Source organism: Schistocerca serialis, chromosome 1 (assembly GCF_023864345.2).
Source record: "Schistocerca serialis cubense isolate TAMUIC-IGC-003099 chromosome 1, iqSchSeri2.2, whole genome shotgun sequence".
NCBI lineage: Eukaryota > Metazoa > Arthropoda > Insecta > Orthoptera > Acrididae > Schistocerca > Schistocerca serialis.
The window spans coordinates 1,052,868,705-1,052,895,386 of NC_064638.1; the positions used below are offsets into that span (position 1 = coordinate 1,052,868,705).

The following is a 26,682-nucleotide window of genomic DNA, read 5'->3' on the forward strand; positions in this document are numbered from 1 at the left end:
AACGAAGGTTGAGGTCAGGAGGGTAACAGGAACATAGGATATATTGTAGGGCAGCCTGCTCGGCAACTCGATGGTCCAGCTGTTTTCTGTGTAGGTATTGTGCACAATGCCAGAAGCAGCCAGCAGCCATAATTCATCTTGTAAAGTTCCATTTCATTTAGGCTAATTCTAAGCCATCCAGTATTCAGCATGCAAAGGTTTGTCAGTCAGTCAGTGGCAAGCATTAGTAATGTAGAGATAACGTATAACCGCCACTTACATGACAGTTGACTGGCCGGTTGGGTGAAATATATGAAACTCAATATGAAGATCATCATTGTCATTGTCGTTGTGACAATGTTAGAAAATATATTAACTAAAAAAAAAATCTGTTCCAATGTAGCATGCAGTTATTTAAAAAATTAAAGATCCTTCCAAACAACAAATGAACTTTGAGAAGGCTACCAAGGAACATGATTGGCAGGTCATTTGTGTGGCTCCAGATTTTAATGAGTAGCACTATCCTTAGTTTCTGCTTGAGTGAAATCAGGTAGGCTAGGAAAGTGTATCATTCAGTTGCTGTATATATTTTGTGTATGTGAGTACTAAAATGTGTGTATGTTTCATGTCACATGGGGAATATGCTAGCAAGCGATACAGGCGGTGTTCTACCAGCGCAGCTCTCGGAAAATGCAAGTCACTAAAAGAAAGGGTGCCGAGAACATTGTGCTACCACTGTCACATCTGCTCTTCATTCTTATTAAACAGATGTTTGAAATTGATTTATAGAGGATGTACTAGTCCACAAGAGGTCTTTAACATGTAATGACCAATGTGTATTAAAGTGTTATCAATAAAGTGTGTTAATTTAAATGTGTGTCAACTACTTGTGTTGAGTAACACAGTGATTCTACCAAAAAGTATGGAAGAGATTTTTCAATTTTCCTGATTTCTGAATGACAGTGAAAAGCCTTTGTATCATGTACATTTAAAGGAAAGGGCTTCAATTTTAACTTTTGTTGACCTGTTAACACTGCTTTGGAAGTTATTAGCAAGCAGTCTGTTTTGTAAATATTAGGAACACTGGAACCTATACTGAAAGTCATCCACGGACAATAAATGAAAACTAATTTGTTTGAATCATAATTCTGAAAAACAGAAAGAGGAAGGCCTTAATTTCTTTAAAGTGACTAAATTTGAACAATCCCTTGACAGTGTTTCAATTAATTCCTTAAACCGAAAATTGACTGATGGTAACTCAAAATAACTTTGGAGAATAACAGACCATACATTCTCCCAAAAGTATTGATTGAAATTTTGTTAGAAAAACAGTTTGAAGTGATATACCTAAATAGTATCTATGGCACATCATTTTGTGACACAGTTAAGGCAATTCTTGGACTGTGGTGGTGATTTCCATAAAGTTTTCGGAGCAGTCCCTTCTGTGCTAGGAAGACTGAACAATCAGGTGGAGAAAAATTGTCACGAAATTTTAACCATGGATGGCTGATGCCAGGAGGAACCAAAATTACTAATGTTGTGTAGGTCAACAACGCACCATTTTTAAACTACGGAAACTTCGCGCCACGCACTCCGATTGCCCTGTTGCCGGATGCTCTGGACAACGTATGAGACAGGAATCTCTTTTCCATCAAGAAGAACATACAATTAACACAGTCACTTATACCTACCAAAGAAGGTAGCTGAAGGACATTAACTCCATGGGATACTGAAGACAGGAAAGCATATAATTATTCGTATGATCCAAGCAGTGTAAACAGCTGTTGGAGTATATGATTGTGGATTATATTAGGACGAGATATGTCACATTCACCTTACATACTCACCAACAGAATAAACATGAAGCAGTGGACACGTATTTACTAAATAATCCTGATACACTCTGAACTCATTGGGAGAGGGGGGGGGGGGGGGGGGGGGGAAATCAGGAACTGAGACAGCTCTCAGAGGTGCAGACACAAGGTGGTGGCCATTTACCCACGTAACTGTCTGGAGCAGAATAAAAGAGAATTAAGAAATCACTGCACGTAAGGCTATTCAAGATAAAGTAGTAGTCCACAAAGAACAGTGAGTGTAAAAATATTGTACAAGAGTGTGCAGAGATCTACTGTATGTAGTTAGTAGTGGGCAGAGGAGGCGTGAACAAAGTAGAAGAGAGTATTCCAGAGGAATTCGCATAGTATGATTCAAAGAGGTTGATGCCGAAGATAATTTAGCTTAATAATGGTTGAGAGATCAATTGTTGCGAATGACCATGTGGCGGTCACTTACAACAGTAAAGAGTCTTGATACCAAACTTTCAACACCAATGTACAAGCTTATATTAGAATATGTCTGGCAAGAGATAGGTTTTGACCCTGTAATGGATACATCATCTGAAATATAGTTGTTTTTGAAATTATATTCCTTTTGTACACAAATGACACTGCACGTGAAAAAAAAAAAAAAAAAAAAAATAATAATAATAAATAAAAATAAAAACAAAAAATAAAAAAATGCATTGATCAGGTTTGTGTATTTATTTAGTTTCAAATTGGCTTCGATTACTTCACTGAAATCTCGACAGATAAGGGATGCCAAGGAATTAACTTAGACCTTTAGAAAAACATGTACAGTCCACAAAATTTTTCTGTTTTGTGATGAATAATGTAAACTGATTATATTATAACAAAACAGACATTTTTGTTCTGTTGTAGAGATATTTTGATGCATTTCATTATAAAAATCACAATCTTAAATTTTGAGTTAGGTTATAATTCAAATATCACTTGTAATAACCTGCACCACGTTGAAGCCTCACCAATTTTCCCCCCCCCCCCCCCCCCCCCCCCTCCCCCCTCAACTGACCAGCTTAACACTTGTAGCTTTCACATTTCATACATGACTTATGTCATTCAAACGGCATAGGATATATGTGTAACACTATCTTTAAAACACCTTCCAAATTCTGCAAATTTGTGTTTCCTGGCTTTAGTTTACCTTGTGATGTATGAATGTTGAGGAACTCCTTAGTTATTGCACAAAGCAACGTGACATTTTTGCACTTTAGAATGTATATACACCAAAGTTTTTGTTATGTAGCTTCTCAAAATTTTTATCAGCTGTATTCACTAGCCTTTACCTTTTGCAACAATGTTTCTACCTTACTGAGAAAGTAGAGTACACATTAGTTCTTTTGGGTTATTTTACCTCAACTATTTTAATAAGACTCTAACCTAATCATTCAAAGTCAAGACAAATATTCCATCACCTCAATGAATTTTACAACAGCTTGTTACATTAAACAATTTAATATCATTCAGAATCTTACACATGCACACAACACAACAGTACTGCAACAAAATTTGAACTTTATCACTGATAAAGCTGTTCTACATGGAGATTTGGCCAACTATACACTATGGCATTTTACACAATTGTTACGCCTGTATAAAAAGTGATAACTCATTTGTTCTTGTTTAATGCAAAAGTATGTGTCAAAGTATGAACTACACATGAATGTTTTAGTATGAAAGCTCAAAGAACACTCCACATTACACAGGTTTGCTTGGGTACAAAAGAGAACTATATAAACTAAGTAAAAATTTAACTTGCACTGTGACGCAGTACACTTGACAGCTGAGCTGCACTGTAAAATACTGTACATTTTTTCCCAAAAACATGTCTGAAAAACTTTAATACTATACTAATGTCAGTAAATGTCAAACAGTTAGTGCAACTAAATGTTTTCAAGCTGACTGGTTTTTATTTAAGTTTGTCATTAACAATCCTATGAAAATCACATTGACAGTACATTTACCAGTTACAGCAAATGATAAAAACTGTTAATAGAAAATTGGTATATCAGTCATCACATATTCTCTACACTGATTAGTTTTACACATAAATAGTTACAACACACACACACACACACACACACACACACACACACACACACACACACACACACGTGCACCCGCACCCTTTTTCCTTTACAAGTTAATGCAAAGTAACCTCAAATAGTTACCATCCTATCACACAAATTGGTTTGGATCAACAATTTCACAACAAATAAACATCAGCATCAGCTTAGAAATGATAACTGAGATGGATTTTTTTTTTTTTTTTGAGCAGCAGATTCCTTAATGAAGCAACTGTCCACTTTAATGCAACTGATATATTACAAAATTTCACACGGTTTCATCTTAGAAATGAAATCACTATACTTCCCCATCACAACATTTGCATGAACATTCCTTATCTGCAACTGCTGATTTTTCAGTCAATGTACTGAGCTAGCCATCTAAAGCCTTCTCCATAGCCTTGTCTTTTCAATACAGAGCACATGAAAAGCTCCAAAGGGCGCCCAGGAAGTTCTGATCTGGGAATCTTAGCCTGTAAATAACACCAAATTACCAATTACTCTTAAATCACAAATAACATTTGTAAATAAACAATTAAAAATTTATAGTATTAGATCAGCAGTTTTTAAAAGTTACCTTTCCTGTCGTCTGTCCATAAAGAGCAAACACGTTTCTTAACTCATCTTCCGAAGCAGCACCAGGTCGGTCAATTTTATTCCCTAAAATGAGAACTGGGCAGTTGCTTAACTGCTCATCAGTCAGTAGTGAATCTAGTTCTCTTTTACTTTCATTGAACCGATCTCGGTCACAGGCATCAATGAGAAAAACAATAGCATCTACAGCAGGGAAATAATCTTTCCAAACTCTTCTTGCTGGAAAAAAAGGTAAAGCAGAAATTAATTTTTTAGTAGGCATTTGTATTAACTACAAGTGACTAATTTGTTTTTAGAATGACTGTTCCAGAATGTTACTCCACTACTATGGTACACAAGATACCATAAGAAGTGGCTAGGTAATGGTTGGATTAAAGGGACCAAACTACGAGGTCATCTCTCCCTTGAGGAAGAAAACTTAAGATAAATCCTAATTAACTCAATTGTATCCAAGAACCAAGAAAACCAAGAAACAGAAGGAAGTAGAAGGGAGAAACGGGTAAAAGGGTGAAAGTGGGAGAGTTGCCTCACCCAGAAAGCAGCTGGAGGCCCCTGGGACACATTATGCAACTGGAAACACACCCTTTGCATCTGACCGGTGCTTCGACAACCATTGTTATCACAAAACTAGCTACACAGACAAGATAAAATTTCAGGAAAGATAACAATGACAATGAGTCTGTCAACTATTGATGGATGTAAAAGAATAAGAAGAATTAAAAAGGTGAGAAGAGTAGGAGGCAGGTTGGATGACCGAACAAGGGCAGTCTGCGCTCCTTGGGTCAGAGCAGGTGATGGGGGTACCCCTCCAATCCCTCAAGCGGCCAACAAGGCTAATGTTCGTGTCACAGAGAAGAGTAAAAGAACACTTTCACGGGTAAAATGTAAAATCTAAATCAGCCACTTTGGTGTCAACCAGAGGTACTAGCGTATCAGCAAGATTAAGGTTTTGCTGTAAGGTGACCAAATTAGGGCAGCCCAGTAGGTAGTTGGCCATCATTAGACGGCCACCACGCCGGCAGTGTGACGGATCCTCATGCCCGAGGATGTGGCTGTGGGTCAACCAAGTGGGGCCAATGAGAAGCTGACAAGACAGTAGATTTCCTGCAAGAAGCACAAATGGAAGACTGCCAAATGGTCTTGCTCTCTGTTATGGTTTGCAATCTATTTGTACAAACGATGGCCTCCAACAATTATTAGCGTACAGTGGATCAAAGATCCGGTTCTGATACCCCCACCATCTCCAAAGTCAACATCCTGGTAGCCAACTTGAACAACCAGTCAGCATGTTCATGTTCATTCCCTAGGATCCCAACATGACCAGGCATCCATACAAAGACAACTGACCATCCAGCATGGTGGAGGTAATACAGGAGATCCAAGATAGTCACAACCAATAGGTGTCGTGTGTAGCACTGGTCGACAGCCTGAATACTACTCAAGGAATAACAGCTGATTCAGAACAACCTGCCAGTGCCAAGGACGAAGGTGGCCCAGGGCTCTAGCAATGGCCATCAATTCTGCAATGAATGCACTATATCCTTTTGGCAGGGAGCATCATTCACTATATCCAAACCATTTCATCCGTTGAACATATAGCTGTCAGTGTGTACCACATCCTAGCCTGGAAATACAACGATGTCCAGGAACAGACTGCGAAAAACAATAGTGTCTACTGAGTCTATTGATCTAAAGGAGAGATTGCAGCAGATCTGAGGATGGGGGTACACAGCATGGGGGCATGTGCAATTTCTTCCTGACAAGAGATGACAGTAGGGAAAGATGAAATTCAGAGCAGAGACTCTGTACGTGAACTGCAACAGTGACTCCAGATCTTGGCCTGTGTGTGTGTGTGTGTATGTGTGTGTGTGTGTGTGTGTGTGTGTGTGTGTGTGTGTGAGAGACAGAGAGAGAGAGAGAGAATCCTACCAGGAAAAAGGACACTATAATTCAGATGCTCAGGGGAGCAGCGAATGTGTATTGCACAGTGGAGCAGCAATTGTTGGCACATAACATGTAGGGAAGGGATGCCATCCTCCACAAGTATGATGTTCACAGAGCTGGTCAAAAGGCACATGTCAAGTCAGACCTCACAATGTTGTATTGGGGCCATGATCCACAATCCTGAAGGCAATACTGAGCCAAGCACTACACTCCCATAAGCAAGATGTGACATGATCAGAGCTTTGCAGAGCATTCTGCACCCCAGCCAGTATTACATAGACAGAAATAAATATTAAGATGTGACCATAATATTTGCTTAAGTTTGCCATGTCAACCAGGCATTGACGACAAATTCCAAAACATGATAAGACTCTACCACATTCAGCATTTGGTCCTCAAGATAGATATGTTGGGGATGAACAGTATGAAGGTAACAAAATGCTTGTCCTGTCTTGGCGGCACAAATCTGGATGCCATGTGATAGAGCCCAGGTCTGCACCTTTTGTATGGCACCCTGCAGTCAGCGCTCATCAAAACCCACAGTTTAAGAGCAATAGTAGATGCCGAAGTCGTCTGCATACAGGAGGTTGACGCTGTAGACCCCAAGGCTGCTGCTAAACCATTGGTAGTCACAGGAAAAAGGGGCACACTCACTCAATAAAGAGCCCTGTGGGACCCGTTTCTCTTGCATATTAGTAGTACTGTTGGAACCTGAAACTGGGAAGTACGGCAAGACAAGAACTTCCGCACAAAAATCTGGAGTCAGCTCCAGAAGACCCCACTATTGGGGGATAGTGAGGATGTGGTTATGCCATGTGGTGTCTTAAGCCCTATGCAAGTCAAAGAAGACATCAATAAGATGTTGATGCTGGGCAAAAGCTGACTGAATAGCACACTCCAGGCAGACTAAATTGGCAGGAGTACACTCTCTCCCATTTTCGTGATAATACAAAACATGCTGCCCTTCTTTGAACTTTGTCAATGTACTCCGTCGGTCCTATCTGATAAGCCAAAAGTCCCCCAACTGAAGGTACCAACACAGCTGTTTACTCACCATGCATTCGAGCAACTTGCAGATAATATTAGTGGGGTAACTGGATGATAGCTCGAAATTTAGTGCAGGCTTCAATGCAAGATGCTTAAAACAGTTTCCACAGCGAAACTTTGTTTCGGAATCTGGCAGAAAATCCAAAGAGATTCTGGTCATATGTGAAGTATGTTAGCGGCAAGGAACAATCAATGCCCTCTCTGCACGATAGCAATGGAGATACTATCGAAGACAGTGCTGCCAAAGCAGAGTTACTACACACAGCTTTCCAAAATGCCTTCACAAAAGACAACGAAGTAAATATTCCAGAATTTGAATCAAGAACAGCTGCCAACATGAGTAACGTAGAAGTAAATATCCTCGGAGTAGTGAAGCAACTTAAATCACTTAATAAAAGCAAGTCTTCTGGTCCAGACTGTATACCAATTAGGTTCCTTTCAGAGTATGCTGATGCATTAGCTCCATACTTAACAATCACATACAAACATTTGCTCGACAATAGATCTGTACCCAAAGACTGGAAAGTTGCACAGGTCACACCAATATTCAAGAAAAGTAGTAGGAGTAATCCACTTAATTACAGGCCCATATATTTAACGTTGATATACAGCAGGGTTTTGGAACATATATTGTGTTCAAACATTATGAATTACCTCGAAGAAAATGGTCTATTGGCACACAGTCAACATGTGTTTAGAAAACATCCTTCTTGTGAAACATAACTAGCTCTTTATTTGCCTGAAGTGTTGAGTGCTACTGACAAGGGATTTCTGGTCAATTCCATATTTCTGGATTTCCGGAAGGCTTTTAATACTGTAACACACAAGCGGCTTGTAGTGAAATTGAATGCTAATGGAATATGGAATATTATCTCAGTTATGTGACTGTATTTGTGATTTTCTATCAGAGAGGTCACAGCTCTTAGTAATTGATGGAAAGTCATCGAGTACAATAGAAGTGATTTCTGGCATTCCCCAAGGTAGCGTTACAGGCCCTTTGCTGTTCCTTTTCTATATAAACAATTTGGGAGATAGTCTGAGCAGCCATCTTAGGTTGTTTGCAGATGATGCTGTTGTTTATTGACTAATTAAGTCATCAGATGATCAAAACAAATTGCAAAACAATTTAAAAAAGATATCTGAATAGTGTGAAAAGTGGCGGTTGACCCTAAATAATGAAAAGTGTGAGGTCATTCACATGAGTGCTAAAAAGAAACTCGTTAAACTTCAGTTACACAATGATTCAGTCAAATCTAAAGGCCGTAATTCTACGAACAACTTAAACTGGAAGGAACACACAGAAAATGTTGTGGGTAAGGCTAACCTTTGACTGTGTTTTATTGACAGGACACTTAGAAAATGTAACAGATCTGCTAAGTAGACTGCCTACACTACACTTATCCATCCTCTTTTAGAATACTGCTGTACCATGTGGGATCCTTATCAGATAGGACTGACGGAGTACATTGACAAAGTTCAAAAAAGGGCAGCACGTTTTGTATTATCACGAAAATCGGAGAGAGAGTCACTGAAATGATACAGGGTTTGGGCTGGACATCATTAAAAGGTGTTTCTCATTGTGACGGAATCTTCTCACAAAATTTCTATCACCAACCTTCTCCTCCGGATGCGAAAATATTTTGTTGAGACTGACCTACATCGGGAGAAACAATCTCCACGATAAAATAAGGGAAATCAGAGCTCGTACGGAAAGAGATAGGTGTTCATTCTTTCCGTGCGCTATACGAGATTGAAATAATAGAGAATTGTGAAGGTGATTCGATGAACCCTCTGCCAGGCACTTAAATGTGATTTGCAGAGTATCCATGTAGGTGTAGATGTAGATCTCAAGGGGGGTGTTCACTCTGGTGCAATCATGCTCTCTCGGTTCAGATACAGTTAAAAATGGCAAGTATATGATGTTGGCAATCCACTGATGCATGTCTGAGCATTTGGTGTGGTATGGTTGTGGTGCCGTGTCAGGGCATCAGGATAGGGCACTGAGGAATTCCCACTCACTGAAAGGAGCACTGTAAGGTTCCAGGTGACGTGCAGTAAATGGTAAATGAAGTCTTTATGCCTACTGTTCAAGGACACAAAAATGCGGGCTGATAATTCTCAGATGCAGAGCCTCAAGTGTTATAAAAAGCAAAATGTTTGGCAACAGTGTTTGGATCAGTGTAAACATCACCATTCACACAGATACCAGGTACAGCTACAGGATACTGGTGTCCATAGAGGCGTCAAATCTTCCTCCAAACCTGTGAAGGAGGGGTATACGGTCCAATAGTAGCAACATAACTATCAAAGCATTTTCGTTTCTGTCATTTTGTGATATGGTGGACCTGGGCAAAGAGTCGTTTAACAGCAATGAGGTGTTCCATCAACAGATGTCACTTAATGGTGTTGGAGAGGCCGCCTGTGATCTCTAATAGTCCACCATGATTCGGCAATATAGTTTGGATAAATGGCTGCATCAGTCATGAAGACTGAAAACCTTTATTTTACAGACTGATTTTGGTCGCTGTGTGACCGTCTTCAGTACACATCCCAGAGAGCGGGCGTAGTTAAGTAGCCTGGAGGGCCAGGTGTAGGAGATGCGGAGGGCGATGGCATAGTCACTACAGAGGATGTCGTCATCATAGTAGTAGCTTAAGTCATTGTCATACGTGTAGGATGTAGATAATAATACTTCTTCTTGGTTTCTTCTTTTGTGAGGCAGTCAAGTGTCTTGTGTTACTGGATTTTCTTTCTGCTATTTGAAAATGGTGCTGTCCGGTGAACAGGGAGAATTGTGCTCCCACAGTTGAAATGGGCACAACAAGCATTTGTGTGCAACTGATGGACGCAATCCCTACAGATGAGGCTACGAAGGCTGGACTTGCAACGCAAAAACGTGTCCAGATCGCATGCATTTGTAGCACTGCATGGGAGGGGGAATGTACGGTTTGCCCAGTGATAACCCATCACCTTTACCCTCTCAGGCAACAAGTCACCTTCAAAGGCCAAGATGAAGGCTCCAGTATTCACTCTGTTGTCTTTGGTCGCTGCTGGACATGACGAACACATTGCACACCTCATCATTCCAAATTAGTATCAACTTTTCATCAGGCTGTGAATGAAGATCTCTGTGGCAAATAATACCCTCTACAATATGCAGATTTCAATTGGAGGTGGGGGGGTATAGTGACAGGAATATTACCAGCTTGTCACAGGTAAACAGTGCCTGTGAATGAGCAAGAGAGGCCATTTTGAGCAGAATGAAGCCATTTTTCTTTTTTAAAATTGCTTGGTCACTTCCCCAAACCTGTCCAAAAGGTATTCAATGCAGAACAATGGCTCTGTAGTCAAATCCCTGTCTGTCCTAGAACTAATCAGTATTTGGAGGGGGGGGGGATTATTTCTTGCCTTGTCTCTGAGCCCTATGTTTCGCCCATGGCATAACCTGGGAGGGGAACATTTTGGGGTCATACTTCTTCACACATTGTAATATGTCTTAGTTTCAAGAGAATGCTGGAGCTGTGCGGCCACCAGTGGAAGGAAGTTTAATTCACTTTAGCTGCAAATATTCCATCTTGGTACCACCCACTCTAAACGGGGGTTCTCCCCTTGGGCACCTCCCACCCACAGCAATGGTTACCTGGTCAGTAAACCATTGCCTGGAGCCCCTGTGCCCCAGCCATGATTACTTTTTGGATTGCATGGGAAGTTTCCAGCCCAGGCAGTAACAATGCAATCTCTGTGTGGTCACAGAGGGTTACCACTGCACAGGTATTTGACTGCCCCCCCCCCCCCCCATAATGGAATGCTGGGTTTTTGGCACAGTACCATTGCAAGAAAGAAAGATGCAAAGAGAGAAAGTAAAAAGGCGGAATATGTGCCACACTAGGTCACCTCCCCGCACAATCCACACTTACATAAAATTTAGAAAAAAAGTAGCAAGTCAAACCCAACAAGAGGACCACATAATTAGAAATGAAAAGTTTTAGAAGGCTGGAAGGCAGGAAAATGAGAGCCCTAAACACAAACCAGATCCAAGCACATTCGGCAATGAAGAGTAGAGAGGAAAAAAAATTGGAGGAAGAGAGACTTCCAGCATGGAAAGGAAGTAGTAATGCAAGGGTTGGGGCCTTGTGGGGTCCAAGTACGTACTCACGAAAGGTGGACAAGCACATACTCACAAAAGAGGATGTGATAGTTGGGATATTAACCTATGTCACTGTACAGACAATTTCTAAAAGTCACTTCCATCGCTGGGGTCCTCTCACTCCACGATGTAATCTGGAATATGATTTACTAACACTGGAAAAAAATTAACAACTTAACTGGTCATGCAAAGTGGCACAGTGGTTAACATAGTGGACTTGCATTTGGGAGGATGGAGATTGAAATCTGTCTGCCCATTCAGATTCAGCTTTCCTTCTTCAGTAGATGCTACATGCAGATGTCAGGAAGGTTCCTTTATAAATGACACAGTTAATTTCCTTACCCATTTTCGATAACCTCTGTTTAATGACTTCTTTACTGACAGGGTGTGAAGTCCTAATCTTCCTCCTTTCAGCAAATAAAACACAATGAACAAGCAGCATAGGTCCCAAATTTGTTGAACTACATTCACCAGAGAACACTGATAGGGTGTATACATCGACAAGGAAAACAAATTCCTGGATTTTTCCCGGGGGCGGGGAGGACAACTTTTTCCCTGATGACAATACACTCTTTCCCCGATGAAAATACTTTTTTGTATTAAATGACATAATACTTTCTCTCAGAACTGTAAAAACTATCAATCCTTTGATAGGTTAAGGTTTTATACACTGGCACAGAACTTTCCGGCACTTCAGAGAAAAACGTGTTTTGGGAAGATTTTTTTTATGTGCAGCAACATATAAGCTGCATATTTTTGAATTAATTTTTTCTTTCGTATTACAGAAGTATAAATTTGAATGCCATGAAACACAACACGTTAGTTTCTGAAACACTGAAATCTAGATTGTTATGTGCTTTTGTAAGCAATCATGGTCATGTCACGTGATTTTGCCAGTAGATCTTCAGAGCACAGGACATGTGATTAGTCGGTCAATAGCAACGTCAGTCAAGTTGGGCGAACACTCAAATAGGAAATGTTAATGGTTTAAATTAATATATGCAGTGAAGCTATAAGATAAACTAAACTTTACATATAATACTGCTCTCTAAGATTAATAAGGTACAAGACAAGCTAAGCTTTCACATATATTGATTTTTTTCTGCGTGTGTTACACACCAAGATACATCACAAAAAGGTGAGAATAAAATTCTAAATAATGACAATGTCTGGTCTTCTGGCCTCAAAATTCTTCTAAGGGGCTGGTCCTCAGAGTGTTGAGTTTTAAATGAGCGTCAAACATTCTGTGGTTAAGAAAGTCATCGCACATTCTCGCACATAACATAATTCATGTTGCTTAAAAGGAATTTTGCTTTGAAAGTAATGCTATTCAAACCACCATTCGCAATGTTTTCCCACAACCTGTTCGAAATACATTCTTTTCAGCAGTTGCTAGATGGCACCAGAAAACAGGTGTTACTGCCCATGCGCAGCTACTTTATGTAGGAAGCCCGTGTGGTGTTATGTATAAAGCATTAAGAGATCTTACATCACGCTATAAAAGAAACAGAACATCAGAGGATACTTCACGAACTTCATAAACCATAGTAACATGCATAATTTGGCTTAAAGTTCACATTCATTATGTTCAGATTCACAACGAAGTATGTCCCAACCTTGTATTAAGGTTTTCAGGATGTAAATTTTCTTGGGAGTACGAGTACTGTGTTATCTCATGTTTGGTTCTTTATTACGGCCTAACGCCATACATGCTAGAAGATGAAAACATGCACTTGAAATTCAACGAACAGTTGAAAACTAGCCAAATAAATTGACTGCCTAAGTGGAAAACATTAATAAAAGCCAAATTTCTTTAGCATACTGACAAAAATGACTTCATTGCTCTGCAAGGCAGTTAATTCTTGACTACCAAAAACGTGGAAATAAAATAAAATCGCATATTTTAGCCTTACGTAATTATGTGAACGTATTTTGATTCACTTGTAGCTCTCAGCCACAGACATCAGATTTCTTTTCACTTGATGCGAGAGCTGTAAACTAAGGTGAAACAGAAAAGTTACTAAATGTAAACAAGGATCATGCAGACAGTACCTTCCTTCCCACTACAACCGATACTGCTCTGCGCACGTGCAAATCTAGCAGCTTGGGTGCACCAGAAAAGTTTTTCCAGGTAGCATCTGGCTGCTTGTTGTTACTACTGATACAGCTAACAGCCACACTGAAAGTAGCCAGAAGTGGGAGAAGGTACTGTTCATACACAACTCAACTGTGCATGCGCATGAGCCCACTGGCAACTCAAATAAACCTAATGTAAACAGTTATGACGAAACGCTCATCGGAAGCAGTTTGTTGTTATGAAGTCTTTGTTGGCAGACATCTGCGTATGCAGTGCATTTTGCTGTTGTAAAAGGCATATTTCCTTTGAGATTTGAGTTTAATTTTTTTTCTCGTGCATATTTTATTGTTGTTGTACTATTCTACAGTAGTGGACAACAGTACTATTTTTTTGTTAGTGTATCAGTTCGTAGCAGTTAAAATTACAAAAATTTAACTGAAAACCAAAACAATGAAAAATTCCTGGAATTCTAAAAAATTCCCTGATTTTTCCCAGGTGAAAAAATTTCCAGGTTTTTCCCGGTTGTCCCAGGGTGTATACACCCGCATGATAATTTACAGATTTAAAATCAACCATATGTAAAGTACCATGGGTTTTAAGCACTCGAGAAGCCCGGAATTTTGAATATCCAAAATCCACAAAATTTATTTTTAAGCATCTTTGGCTTCGTTGGAACAAGCTCATAATACTGGCACAACAATGAACATTAAGTGAACACAGCAGTTTTACTGTCAACTTTTATGCCTCATGGGGGAGGAAGAATGTGACTTTCAATACAAAACCCTATCTTCCACATTTAAGCTCTCAGGTTTTCAAATCTCATCCTGTGCAATATCCAACAATCAGACTTTCCTTCTCATGCCACCCGGTAAGTCTCCCCTGACTCGGTGTTCTGGACCATTTTTCTGAATTCTACTCCTTTTTTAAAAACTCTCCAGTCCTTTTTCTTCAATCCTCTTTCTTCCCCTTCAATCCTTCTGGCAGAAGAAGAAGAAGCCAATGGCCCCTAATAACTACAAATTCATGGAAAATTCAGTTAACATGCAATACCTGTTATATATGTGTTCTGCCGCCACTTGGTGAGTAGATTTTTAACCAACCCAATTACATTATAAGGCATACTTTATTGTTAAGGCACACAACAGCATGTACAGTGGCATAGAAGCAGTCATTCTTTACACAGCCCATCTCTGAATATGACAGAAAGACATCTCATCTCATGTAGAGAGTGCAAGAAGTACCCCTGTGATGTACTTTGCAGCCTCCACAGAGAGTAGATGTAAACGACAGGTGTGAAAAGGTACAATACTTGAACAATTCGTCATAACAACTGAAATAAAACTTTAAGTAGTGATACACATCTCTGCTATAACTATGAATTTTTCCTCCAACACATGTATTCAGGATTTTTTAACTGCTCACATACCTTGATGATGTCCACCAAGATCAAATGTTGTAAATCTCATATTACCTATGGAAAGTTCTTCTGAAGCTGAAAAATAATTTAATTATATTAGCTATGTTGCATACACAATGAGGAATTTGTTAATTGCTCACATAGAAAAACAGAGGTTACACATCTAGCAATAGTTCAGTCCAAAACAGCAGCTAAGAAAAATGCTGTAACACGATTAAGCCATATGAAATCTAGAACTACAGTCAAGCAAACAGCTATATGAAACACAAATGCTGTTACTCAGTGAGAGATTAGTTATATATGAAATATATTCTGGAGGAAACACAAAAATATCAGAGCTAATTTCAATTTTGAACAATGGAATACAATAACTTACATGGCTGTAAGTATTTTATTATCTTTACAATAATCTTGTCAATTTACAGTAATCAGAGCCCTCTACCAACCGCTATAAATAACAGATACTAATATGACCTCTCCGGTTGTCTTCTGAAGCTGACACTATGCTATGAGTAATGTGTTCATTAAGTACTCTTGTGTTACCATTTTGAATTCCATGCAAACTCATAATGGCTGGTAAGAAAATGGCATGTGATCTGGGCTAAAATGCTTCTCTTGTTCCAGAAAACAACTATCTTAGAGTTGAATGTAATCCACAACATAGCTGAATGTTTACAAATAAAACCAACAATAATGATAACTTTCCAGTCTTGGAAGACTATGAGACTTTTACATGCAAAAATAGGCTTTTACACTAAGGTTCTCCATGTCTTTACCCTACAGATAATTAATGGGAGATAGAATCACCACCAAATTATGTGTGTCTTCCATTCACCACTATTTTAAAGCATCACCATACATTAGTTAATGCAGAAAAAAGTCTGGTTTACATTTAAATGAACTTTTGTTACATATCTAGCAGAATGGCTCAAATGTGAGTTTGTGTTTCACTTACAAGAAGTTCAAAATGGCTCTGAGCACTATGGGACTTAACGTCTATGGTCATCAGTCCCCTAGAACTTAGAACTAGTTAAACCTAACTAACCTAAGAACGGCACACAACACCCAGTCATCACGAGGCAGAGAAAATCCCTGACCCCGCCGGGAATCGAACCCGGGAACCCGGGCGTGGGAAGCGAGAACGCTACCGCACGACCACGAGCTGCGGACTTACTTACAAGAAGTAAACTGTCCTCAGATACATATTCATCTCTCAACTATGGCATCTTAATATAAGTCAACATCTGATGCTACTCCTGCACTTTGTCCTTTAATGTCTGTTACATCATCCTCCTCTTCTCCCATGTCTTTATGAATTGCATTCACACTATCTCAACAATTCATGGAGGGTAATTTCACAGTCCAAACACAGGAATTACATATCTTATTTTTTGGTATTTTTGTGTTTACTTAAGAATGTATGTAGAATATTAACTATTTGCATTACTCTTGAAAACATGTTCACTGTAAATCTTGACATGATACCCATGCATCAAATCAAATGATCTGAGAACTGTATGTAATGAGAGGAATAAATCTTATCGCATTTCTTTCTATGCATCCTATCCTGTTCTTTTTCTTTCACTTTAACTTATCCTTCTGTGGTGGTCCCCCCCCCCCCCCCCCTCTCTTTCCAGGTTACTCTTATTCACTTGTTTCTCTATCCTCTCGCTTCTTAAAGGCTTGCTGATCAGCCTTACTTCTGTACTATTGTAGCTTCGTTTCACTCCACAGTAGGCTTCTTTTGAGCAGCTGACAGTTCCTTGAAACATCATTTATGCACGTGCCATTCAACACATAGCAGAAAGCACACACGCACACACACACACACACACACACACACACACACACACACACACACACACACACACACACACAAAGTGTCCTCCAATATACTTCACACAGCTTCGTGCAATGAATTTATAAATGCCGCAATTTGCTTGATCGCTCTCTCATTCAGCTCTACAATCTGTGTGTAGGGTCTACATCAAAAGCTGTATATAGCAATGGAACAGTACAACTATTACAATATTATTATTTTATTTCTGTTTTTTACAAATTATCATGACAAAGATTACAATAACAGTGTACCCAATTTAAACGTAAGTGTTAGACAGTTCCAAAATTGGTAACACCTGTTGGTGTCCAGGAAAGAGGAGGAGCTTCTACAATTTGTTCCCTTTCAATGATTTAATAATTGTACTACATCTCTGATAGATTAACATGTAAGTCTATGCGCTAAATCCTTTCATGGTGTCCAGTAGACACTACAAAATTCATGACATGACAAACAATTTTTACTAATCAATGTCTTAACATCAGTCAATACTATGAACAAGAGTTAAATATATATTTATTAGAATAAGCCACAATAACTATGTAGACCTATTGAATTTTAATCCAGCACATTAACTATTTTTTACTGTATTTGAAAGTGCTAAAGCAAACATAACATTTAAAAAATGAAGTAATTTATTTCTATTGAACAAAACTGTCTTTCCTACAGTTTCAAATAAATAAAGGAAGTTCTTACTTGGATGCAATGTGGGAACATGCTGAGCTAAACGATCGTCCTTCAGCATGTGAAGAAGAGTGGTTTTACCAGCATTGTCCAATCCTAAGAAGAGCAGCTTGCCAGACTTTTTCCATAATCCTGTGAAAATGTTAATCATGCAGCTCTCATCATCTTAACAAAAATTTTCAATAAGTCAACTTACAGGTCAATGGAACAGGATCGACGAGATCTTCCTCCAACAACAGCTGCATTAATGTTGATTTCCCAGAGTTATCCAATCCTAAGACTGCATATATAGCCTTATGGCGGTTTAGGCCTTCCATTACACAAATGAAAAAGCACACCAAATAAAAATTGCAAGTGTAATTTTCAAAATGCACACCATTAAAATTTTATTAATGTTACAAATGACATACTCCATTTTAAATAATCAGGAGCAAAGAGCCTCCCTAAAATCAATACATTTCTTTGATGACAAACTTATTTAACTGCACTTGAAAACCAATTAGCTACAATTTTAATTTATGGACAGCTCTCTTAAATATTTCTCAGTAATAACTCCCTCGCCCAACTCCCAACTGTAAGAAACATTTTGGAATTTAATTAATTAATTACAACATTAATCACACAAAAAATCAATTATCTTTTTTTTTGTCTGGTGTGGCCTTATCTACAGATATATTTCAAAAATTAGGAGGAATGTGTATCTAAGGTTAAGGATGTACTAATTGTACATGTTAAACTATGTATAAATTATAAAATGACAGTATGTTCTTTCTTCCCCTGAAATACCTTTGTTCAGTAAACAAACATTATTTCCAGAATAAATCATCTCTCTAAAGCAGAGCATGCACTGATTCGTAACTACATGAAAGATTAAAACTGTGCGCTAGACTGGGACTGTTTTTAGGTTAGAATTAGGATTTGGACACACTGTTTTGAAAAAAGTGAAAACAACAGAGGAGCTGAAGAAAATTCTTAAGGCTGCACAGGAAAGTAATGTTAGGTTGTTTCATCAAATTATTGGAGGACTGAATAATAAGGTAGATGAGTTTCTTGTCTATGAGGAAAACTGACAGCTCTGAAAGCATCCTGTGCCTATCTGAGCAACAAATAACTGCAGGGTTAGATAAGTTGCCTATAAAAGATTACACTCCAGCAGCATACTCACGCAGAATATGGAAAAAAAAGAGGTGTTACAGATATTAATACAGAACAAAAGCTCAACAACACTGAGACAGATTTTGTGATGATCAGCACATAGATGTGTGCACTTGCAAATTAATACATACTGAAAAATAATTCACTTTTGATTTTAATCTGGATTCGTTGATGTGCTATCCGTCAGATAGCAGCATGCAGTTGATAGTCCGATTTTCTGAAGGATTCTGAGGAAAAAATCATCTGGAAACCTTCTTTGGTTCCTGCAATTTGATCTCAGTAATTAACTTTGCAACACAGTGGGTAAAGAAAACAGAACCCTACTTGATACTGTTTTCTTTGGTGAAGCCCAAAGCAAAAAAATTACTGTTTACCCTGTAGCAAATACTCTCTCTGATCATGGTGCACAATTAGTTACGATAAATAACAGTGCCCTACAGTATGGGTACTCCTAAGTGGAAATTAGATAATTAATGACTCCACGATAAATATTTTTAAGAATAGTTTACAAGAGATGACCTGGGCTGAAATTTATAATGAACAAAATGTTAAAAGAAAATTTAACCTATTCCATGACAATATTATTTGAAAAAGCTATCCACATAAGCTAATCAGAAAGGGCATTTAATATCCATGCAAAAAATCATGGACCGCTGGAAGGATTAAAGTATCTTCTGAAAAGAAAAGGGAAATATATCTGTTGTAGAGAACAAGCAGAGATCCTGCAATTATTACACATGACAAAAACTACTCAAAGTTACTAAGAAAGGTTATCAAAAATCAAGGAACATGCACACAGTGCCAGAAATCAGTAATTATGGCAACAGATTAAGGCTACATGCAATGTTGTGAAACGAGAGACAGGACAACCAGCCACAGAACAGAAAAACATCACTATTGAACTGAATCGAATGGCTATAAATGAGGAGTCCCACATAGCAATTATATTTAATGATCATTTCTTAATTTTACTAGGAAGTATTAGGGCAAACAGTTCAAGAGAAAAATCACATGAGTATGTTGAAAAAGTAACTCATAAAATTCAATCATACGAATGTACCAGCAACTTGTCCTTCCTCAATAGGGAGAAATCACATACTGAGTTCCCCAAGGTGCAATCTTAGGTTCGCTGTTGTTCCTTATACATGTAAACTACTTACGTCTAGTATACAACAAGCAGAATTAGTTCTTTTTGTGAATGACACTAGTATTGTATCAATTCAAGCATACATAAGGCAGCAGAAGAAATTGTCAACAAAGTTCTTGATAGTGTCACTGCTTGGTTTTCTATAAACAGTCTCACTCAATTTTAATGAGACGCAGCATATTAAGTTCTGCATATGTAGAGGTATTGTAGTACACCAATGGTAAGTGTAACATACAGTGAAGAAATACTAAACAGGGTGAAAACTTGAAAAATGTTAAGGGCCCATAATGATGATAATGTGAACAGTTTAGAATTTCGTTCATCCACATTTGCACTTAGATTCATGGCATCTGTTGGCGAGAGATAAACCAATAAGTTGACATATTTTGCATATTTTCATTCAATAATGTCATATGCCCCCCATGAACCATGGACATTGCCGTTGGTGGGGAGGCTTGCGTGCCTCAGCGATACAGATGGCCGTACCGTAGGTGCAACCACAACGGAGGGGTATCTGTTGAGAGGCCAGACAAACGTGTGGTTCCTGAAGAGGGGCAGCAGCCTTTTCAGTAGTTGCAGGGGCAACAGTCTGGATGATGGACTGATCTGGCCTTATAACATTAACCAAAACGGCCTTGCTGTGCTGGTACTGCGAACGGCTGAAAGCAAGGGGAAACTACAGCCGTAATTTTTCCCGAGGAAATGCAGCTTTACTGTATGATTAAATGATGATGGCGTCCTCTTGGGTAAAATATTCCGGAGGTAAAATAGTCTCCCATTCGGATCTCCGGGCGGGGACTACTCAAGAGGACGTCGTTATCAGGAGAAAGAAAATTGGCATTCTACGGATCGGAGCGTGGAATATCAGATCCCTTAATCGGGCAGGTAGGTTAGAAAATTTAAAAAGGGAAATGGATAGGTTAAAGTAAGATATAGTGGGAATTAGTGAAGTTCAGTGGCAGGAGGAACAAGATTTTTGGTCAGGCGAATACAGGGTCATAAATACAAAATCAAATAGGGGTAATGCAGGAGTAGGTTTAATAATGAATAAAAAAATAGGAGTGCGCGTTGGCTACTACAAACAGCATAGTGAACGCATTATTGTGGCCAAGATAGACACAAAGCCCATGCCTACTACAGTAGTACAAGTTTATATGCCAACTAGCTCTGCAGATGATGTAGAAATAGATGAAATTAATGACGAGATAAAAGAAATTATTCAGGTAGTGAAGGGAGATGAAAATTTAATAGTCATGGGTGACTGGAATTCGTCAGTAGGAAAAGGGAGAGAAGGAAACATAGTACGAGAATATGGATTGGGGGGAAGAAATGAAAGATGAAGCCGCCTTGTAGAATTTTGCATGGAGCATGACTTATCATAGCTAACACTTGGTTCAAGAATCATAAAAGAAGGTTGTATACTTGGAAGAATCCTGGAGATACTAAAAGGTATCACATAGATTATATAATGGTAAGACAGAGATTTAGGAACCAGGTTTTAAATTGTAAGACATTTCCAGGGGCAGATGTGGATTCTGACCACAATCTATTGGTTATGAACTGCTGATTGAAACTGAAGAAACTGCAAAAAGGTGGGAATTTAAGGAGATGGGACCTGGATAAACTGAAAGAACCAGAGGTTGTACAGAGTTTCAGGGAGAGCATAAGCGAACAATTGACAGGAATGGGGGAAAGAAATACAGTAGAAGAAGAATGGGTAGCTCTGAGGGATGAAGTAGTGAAGGCAGCAGACGATCAAGTAGGTAAAAAGACGAGGGCTAATAGAAATCCTTGGGTAACAGAAGAAATATTGAATTTAATTGATGAAAGGAGAAAATATAAAAATGCAGTAAATGAAGCAGGCAAAAAGGAATACAAATGTCTCAAAAATGAGATCGACAGGAAGTGCAAAATGGCTAAGCAGGGATGGCTAGAGGACAAATGTAAGGATGTAGAGGCTTGTCTCACTAGGGGTAAGATAGATACTGCCTACAGGAAAATTAAAGAGACCTTTGGAGAAAGGAGAACCACTTGCATGAATATCAAGAACTCAGATGGAAACCCAGTTCTAAGCAAAGAAGGGAAGGCAGAACGGTGGAAGGAGTATATAGAGGGTTTATACAAGGGCGATGTGCTTGAGGACAATATTATGGAAATGGAAGAGGATGTAGATGAAGACGAAATGGAAGATAAGATACTGCGTGAAGAGTTTGACAGAACACTGAAAGACCTGAGTCGAAACAAGGCCCCGAGAGTAGACAACATTCCATTAGAACTACTGATGGCCTTGGGAGAGCCAGTCATGACAAAACTCTACCATCTGGTGAGCAAGATGTATGAGACAGGCGAAATACCCACAGACTTCAAGAAGAATATAATAATTCCAATCCCAAAGAAAGCAGGTGTTGACAGATGTGAAAATTACCGAACTATCAGTTTAATAAGTCACAGCTGCAAAATACTAACGCGAATTCTTTACAGACAAATGGAAAAACTGGTAGAAGCGGACCTCGGGGAAGATCAGTTTGGATTCCGTAGAAATGTTGGAACACGTGAGGCAATACTAACCTTACGACTTATCTTAGAAGAAAGGTCAAGGAAAGGCAAACCTACGTTTCTAGCATTTGTAGACTTAGAGAAAGCTTTTGACAATGTTGACTGGAATACTCTCTTTCAAATTCTGAAGGTGGCAGGGGTAAAATACAGGGAGCGAAAGGCTATTTACAATTTGTACAGAAACAAGATGGCAGTTATAAGAGTCGAGGGGCATGAAAGGGAAGCAGTGGTTGGGAAATGAGTGAGACAGGGTTGTAGCCTCTCCCCGATGTTATTCAATCTGTATATTGAGCAAGCAGTAAAGGAAGCAAAAGAAAAATTCGGAGTAGGTATTAAAATTCATGGAGAAGCAGTAAAAACTTTGAGGTTCGCCGATGACATTGTAATTCTGTCAGAGACAGCAAAGGACTTGGAAGAGCAGTTGAACGGAATGGACAGTGTCTTGAAAGGAGGATATAAGATGAACATCAACAAAAGCAAAACAAGGATAATGGAATCTAGTCAAATTAAATCGGGTGATGCTGAGGGGATTAGATTAGGAAATGAGACACTTAAAGTAGTAAAGGAGTTTTGCTATTTAGGGAGTAAAATAACTGATGATGGTCAAAGTAGAGAGGATATAAAATGTAGACTGGCAATGGCAAGGAAATCATTTCTGAAGAAGAGAAATTTGTTAACGTCGAGTATAGACTTAAGTGTCAGGAAGTCGTTTCTGAAAGTATTTGTATGGAGTGTAGCCATGTATGGAAGTGAAACATGGACGATAACTAGTTTCGACAAGAAGAGAATAGAAGCTTTCGAAATGTGGTGCTACAGAAGAATGCTGAAGATTAGATGGGTAGATCACATAACTAATGAGGAGGTGTTGAATAGGATTGGGGAGAAGAGAAGTTTGTGGCTCAACTTGACTAGAAGAAGGGATCGGTTGGTAGAACATGTTTTGAGGCATCAAGGGATCACAAATTTAGCATTGGAGGGCAGCGTGGAGGGTAAAAATTGTAGAGGGAGACCAAGAGATGAATACACTAAGCAGATTCAGAAGGATGTAGGTTGCAGTAGGAACTGGGAGATGAAGAAGCTTGCACAGGATAGAGTAGCATGGAGAGCTGCATCAAACCAGTCTCAGGACTGAAGACCACAACAACAACAACAACAACAACAACAACGTCATATGGAATAATGTTTTGGGGTAATTCATTTTTAAGAAATAAAGTCTTCATAGCTCCAAAACATGCTGTCGAATAACACGTGGTGCTTAGTCATGATCATTCTGTAGACATCTGTTACAGATTTGGGCATTTTGACTACTACTTCACAGTATATTTATTTCCTCATGTAGTTTGTTGTAAATAATCCACTAAAGTGCAAAAGGAACAAGGATGTAATAATTACAATACCATAAGGAAAAACAACATTTGTTAGTCCACATTAAGGTTATTTTTAACACATAGAGTGGTGCATAATACTGCAAGTAAAATTTTCATTACTTATCCAGTGATATAAATGTCTGACAGAGCAAAGTAACATTTGTAAAGAAACTGAAAAAGTTAATTCCTGTCTCCTTGACAACTCCTATTTCATCAAAGAATTTCTATTATTGTAATGTGTATGAGATGGTGTGTGTGTGTGTGTGTGTGTGTGTGTGTGTGTGTGTGTGTGTGTGTGTGAGTGAGAGAGAGAGAGAGAGAGAGAGAGACCTACAAAATTGACAGGAGGTAGTCACAGAAGTTAATGTGCAATGTGAATCATGTAAAACAAACTGTTCCACATCATTACAATTTATAGTGCAATATGATTCATGGAACATGAAACTAATTAACTAACCAACCTGCTACCTTTCGCTTTCGCAGGCAAATGATTTGATACTCAGCTGGCAGAACACTTGCCACAAAAGGCAATGGTCTCAGGTTCAAATCTATGTCTGGTATGTGTTTTTCATCTGTTAGGATATTTCAAACTGATTCCTTCCTTTTGCAATGGAAAGATATGTGGTGGAACATTTAAATTAAGACCATGGCAAATGAAATTTAACTCCACTTTCTAATATGACAGGACCATTTTTAATTTGTGTATTGGGTGATACAGTTGGGAAACTTAATAATAAACTACGTCTACTGTTTTTATAGTATTTTAGCTGTGCCAATATACACAATACACATTTTTAAGTCACAACATAATCACGGATTTCTATTGTCACGAAGAGCCTTCACTGCTGTGTCAACATGACAAACATTTACCTATGCAAGTTCAAGTGCATTCTTAACACCTATTCGTGAAAGCTTGCTGGAATATATACAGAATTTCAGAACAATATACATTGACTTTTGTTAAAACTTTTAATATATGGGTTACCTGTGAATTTAGTGTACAATATGGATACATAAAAAATCAATTCAGCATGCAGTGGGGAAAACATGCCTAGTGGCTCCTCCTCGTGGCAGAAGGAAAAGAAAGAGGCATGAAGGGAAAGGACTGGTGAGATTTAGCAACTTAGAACATGAGGTCAGAGGAGGCTTACATAGGTCCAGTAAATCTTCCCTGACCTGGTATTTAAGATGACTTTTCCATAGCTATCTCCATTTCAAAAATCTAGCCAGCTCCTGTTCATCTTTCTTCCTTTTCCCTTAAACATTCTGCCACAAGGAAGCCACTTATCTGAGAGTTTGGGCATTTCTATATCTTTTATACTGTGTTCCATAAATTTTGTATCTTTTGTATGGTTCACACAATGAAAAGCCTTAACCAATTTTATCAAACTTTTTGGTGGTTATTCCCTAAGTAAATGTTCTGTCCTAATTTATCTAATTACCAGAAACAGATGATTAAAAGTTTTTAAATTTTGTAGTCATCTACCTTCAAAGAAATAGTATCAGAGCATTACTAGAAAAAGCAGGAATGAATTTAGGAAGGTTATGATTTAACATCCCGTGGACTGTGAAGCCATTAAAACTCTGGTGTAAATTTGAACGAGACAAGGAACAGGCAATAAATTTTCCATGGGTTATCCAAGAATCTATCGTGGAATTCACAATGAGTGATTTTGTGGTACCTTAGGAACTGTGAAGTGAAATGGTTAAAAAGAATTACTGAAACAATACAGTAACAAGTGTAGGCCTAAGTAGATTGACAAATCCAGACACTTTGAATGATGTTGCTGTAATCTATTACCAATGTCAATTTCCATGTTTGTCAACATTTGGAATCATATGGCTTGGAACAGGGCCATTTAATTTTTGTATACACCATTAATGTAAGCAAGAAAGCAACTGTCATTGCATTACACCATATGTTGAGAGATTTAAATGTTTTCAAGTGAACCAGCTGCTACTTGAGGCTTAACAAAAAACATTAACATCATCGGATTCGAAGAGATTTATCTGACAATGCAGTGGTCCTCCGTTCTGATGATTCGCCTCAGGCCTTGCAACGACACTACAGAAACTGACTACTATCAACATATAAGGTTTTTTTTTAAACATACCTAAATATCCCAGAACACCAGTGAACCAATCCCAGAGAAACATCGCGAATCCTGAAAATGAGCATATCAGATGTAAATTACACGAAACATTCATTTAAACGCCATAAAAATCATTAAATCGGGTAACACTGTTACACTACTTACTCACAGATTCTTTAAGTATATCGTTATTACAATGATCAATAGGATTTACAAAAAGGCGAAAAAAAATCAGTCTGCGTCCTGTCATTAATATTATCTTGGTATATATTAATACAATGCGTCAAAATTTGAATTACAAAAGTTCTTTAATCACAGGCATCTAAGTCAAGAGAAGAGTTTTCACGCATTGTCATTAAAATTAAATTAAACACGATAAAAAAAAGAAAATGTAGTGGTATAAGTCGTTGCAATAGTGCCTACACAGGCGTGGCTTACCTAGACAGTTTATTTACACGTACAGGGAAATAATTTCAATAATTTTGTAACTAATCCGAATCAGAATAACCACGATCACGATGACTAGCAACCTCCAGAGGTGATGCTACAAGGTGCATGTCACACAGAAACAGTTGGCATGAGGATGACGTACACTTCCTGACGACATAAAATTATTCAGATCGCAGATTGTACAAACAATTTGTTTATTAAATGTTCTATTTTTAAAAGAATTAGATAATTATAAAAGGTTCAACTGAATGACTGTTAATTGATAA

At 38.5% G+C, this 26,682-nt stretch overlaps 1 protein-coding gene across 1 annotated transcript; it reads right to left on the minus strand.

The window, feature by feature from the left end:
* Window positions 1-3,725: 3,725 nt before the first annotated feature.
* On the minus strand, window positions 3,726-26,552 carry LOC126415391 (GTP-binding protein SAR1b). The gene is made up of 6 exons (XM_050083428.1): window positions 26,405-26,552; window positions 25,988-26,038; window positions 17,661-17,780; window positions 15,137-15,202; window positions 4,479-4,714; window positions 3,726-4,374 (listed from the first exon to the last, which is right to left on the minus strand). The coding sequence occupies exons 2-6, from the start codon at window positions 26,028-26,030 to the stop codon at window positions 4,258-4,260; spliced, it is 582 nt and encodes a 193-aa protein (XP_049939385.1). The 5' UTR covers window positions 26,031-26,038; window positions 26,405-26,552; the 3' UTR covers window positions 3,726-4,257.
* Window positions 26,553-26,682: the final 130 nt, after the last annotated feature.

What these genes read in the sequence shown, in the direction of transcription:
- LOC126415391 (XM_050083428.1), bottom strand. Translation starts at nt 26,030, where the DNA reads ATGTTTCTCTGGGATTGGTTCACTGGTGTTCTGGGATATTTAG. An exon ending in TGTTCCCACATTGCATCCAA is followed by an intron (nt 15,203 to 17,660) that starts GTAAGAACTTCC and finishes ATTATTTTTCAG; the next exon opens with CTTCAGAAGAACTTTCCATA. An exon ending in ATGGACAGACGACAGGAAAG is followed by an intron (nt 4,375 to 4,478) that starts GTAACTTTTAAA and finishes TGTTATTTACAG; the next exon opens with GCTAAGATTCCCAGATCAGA.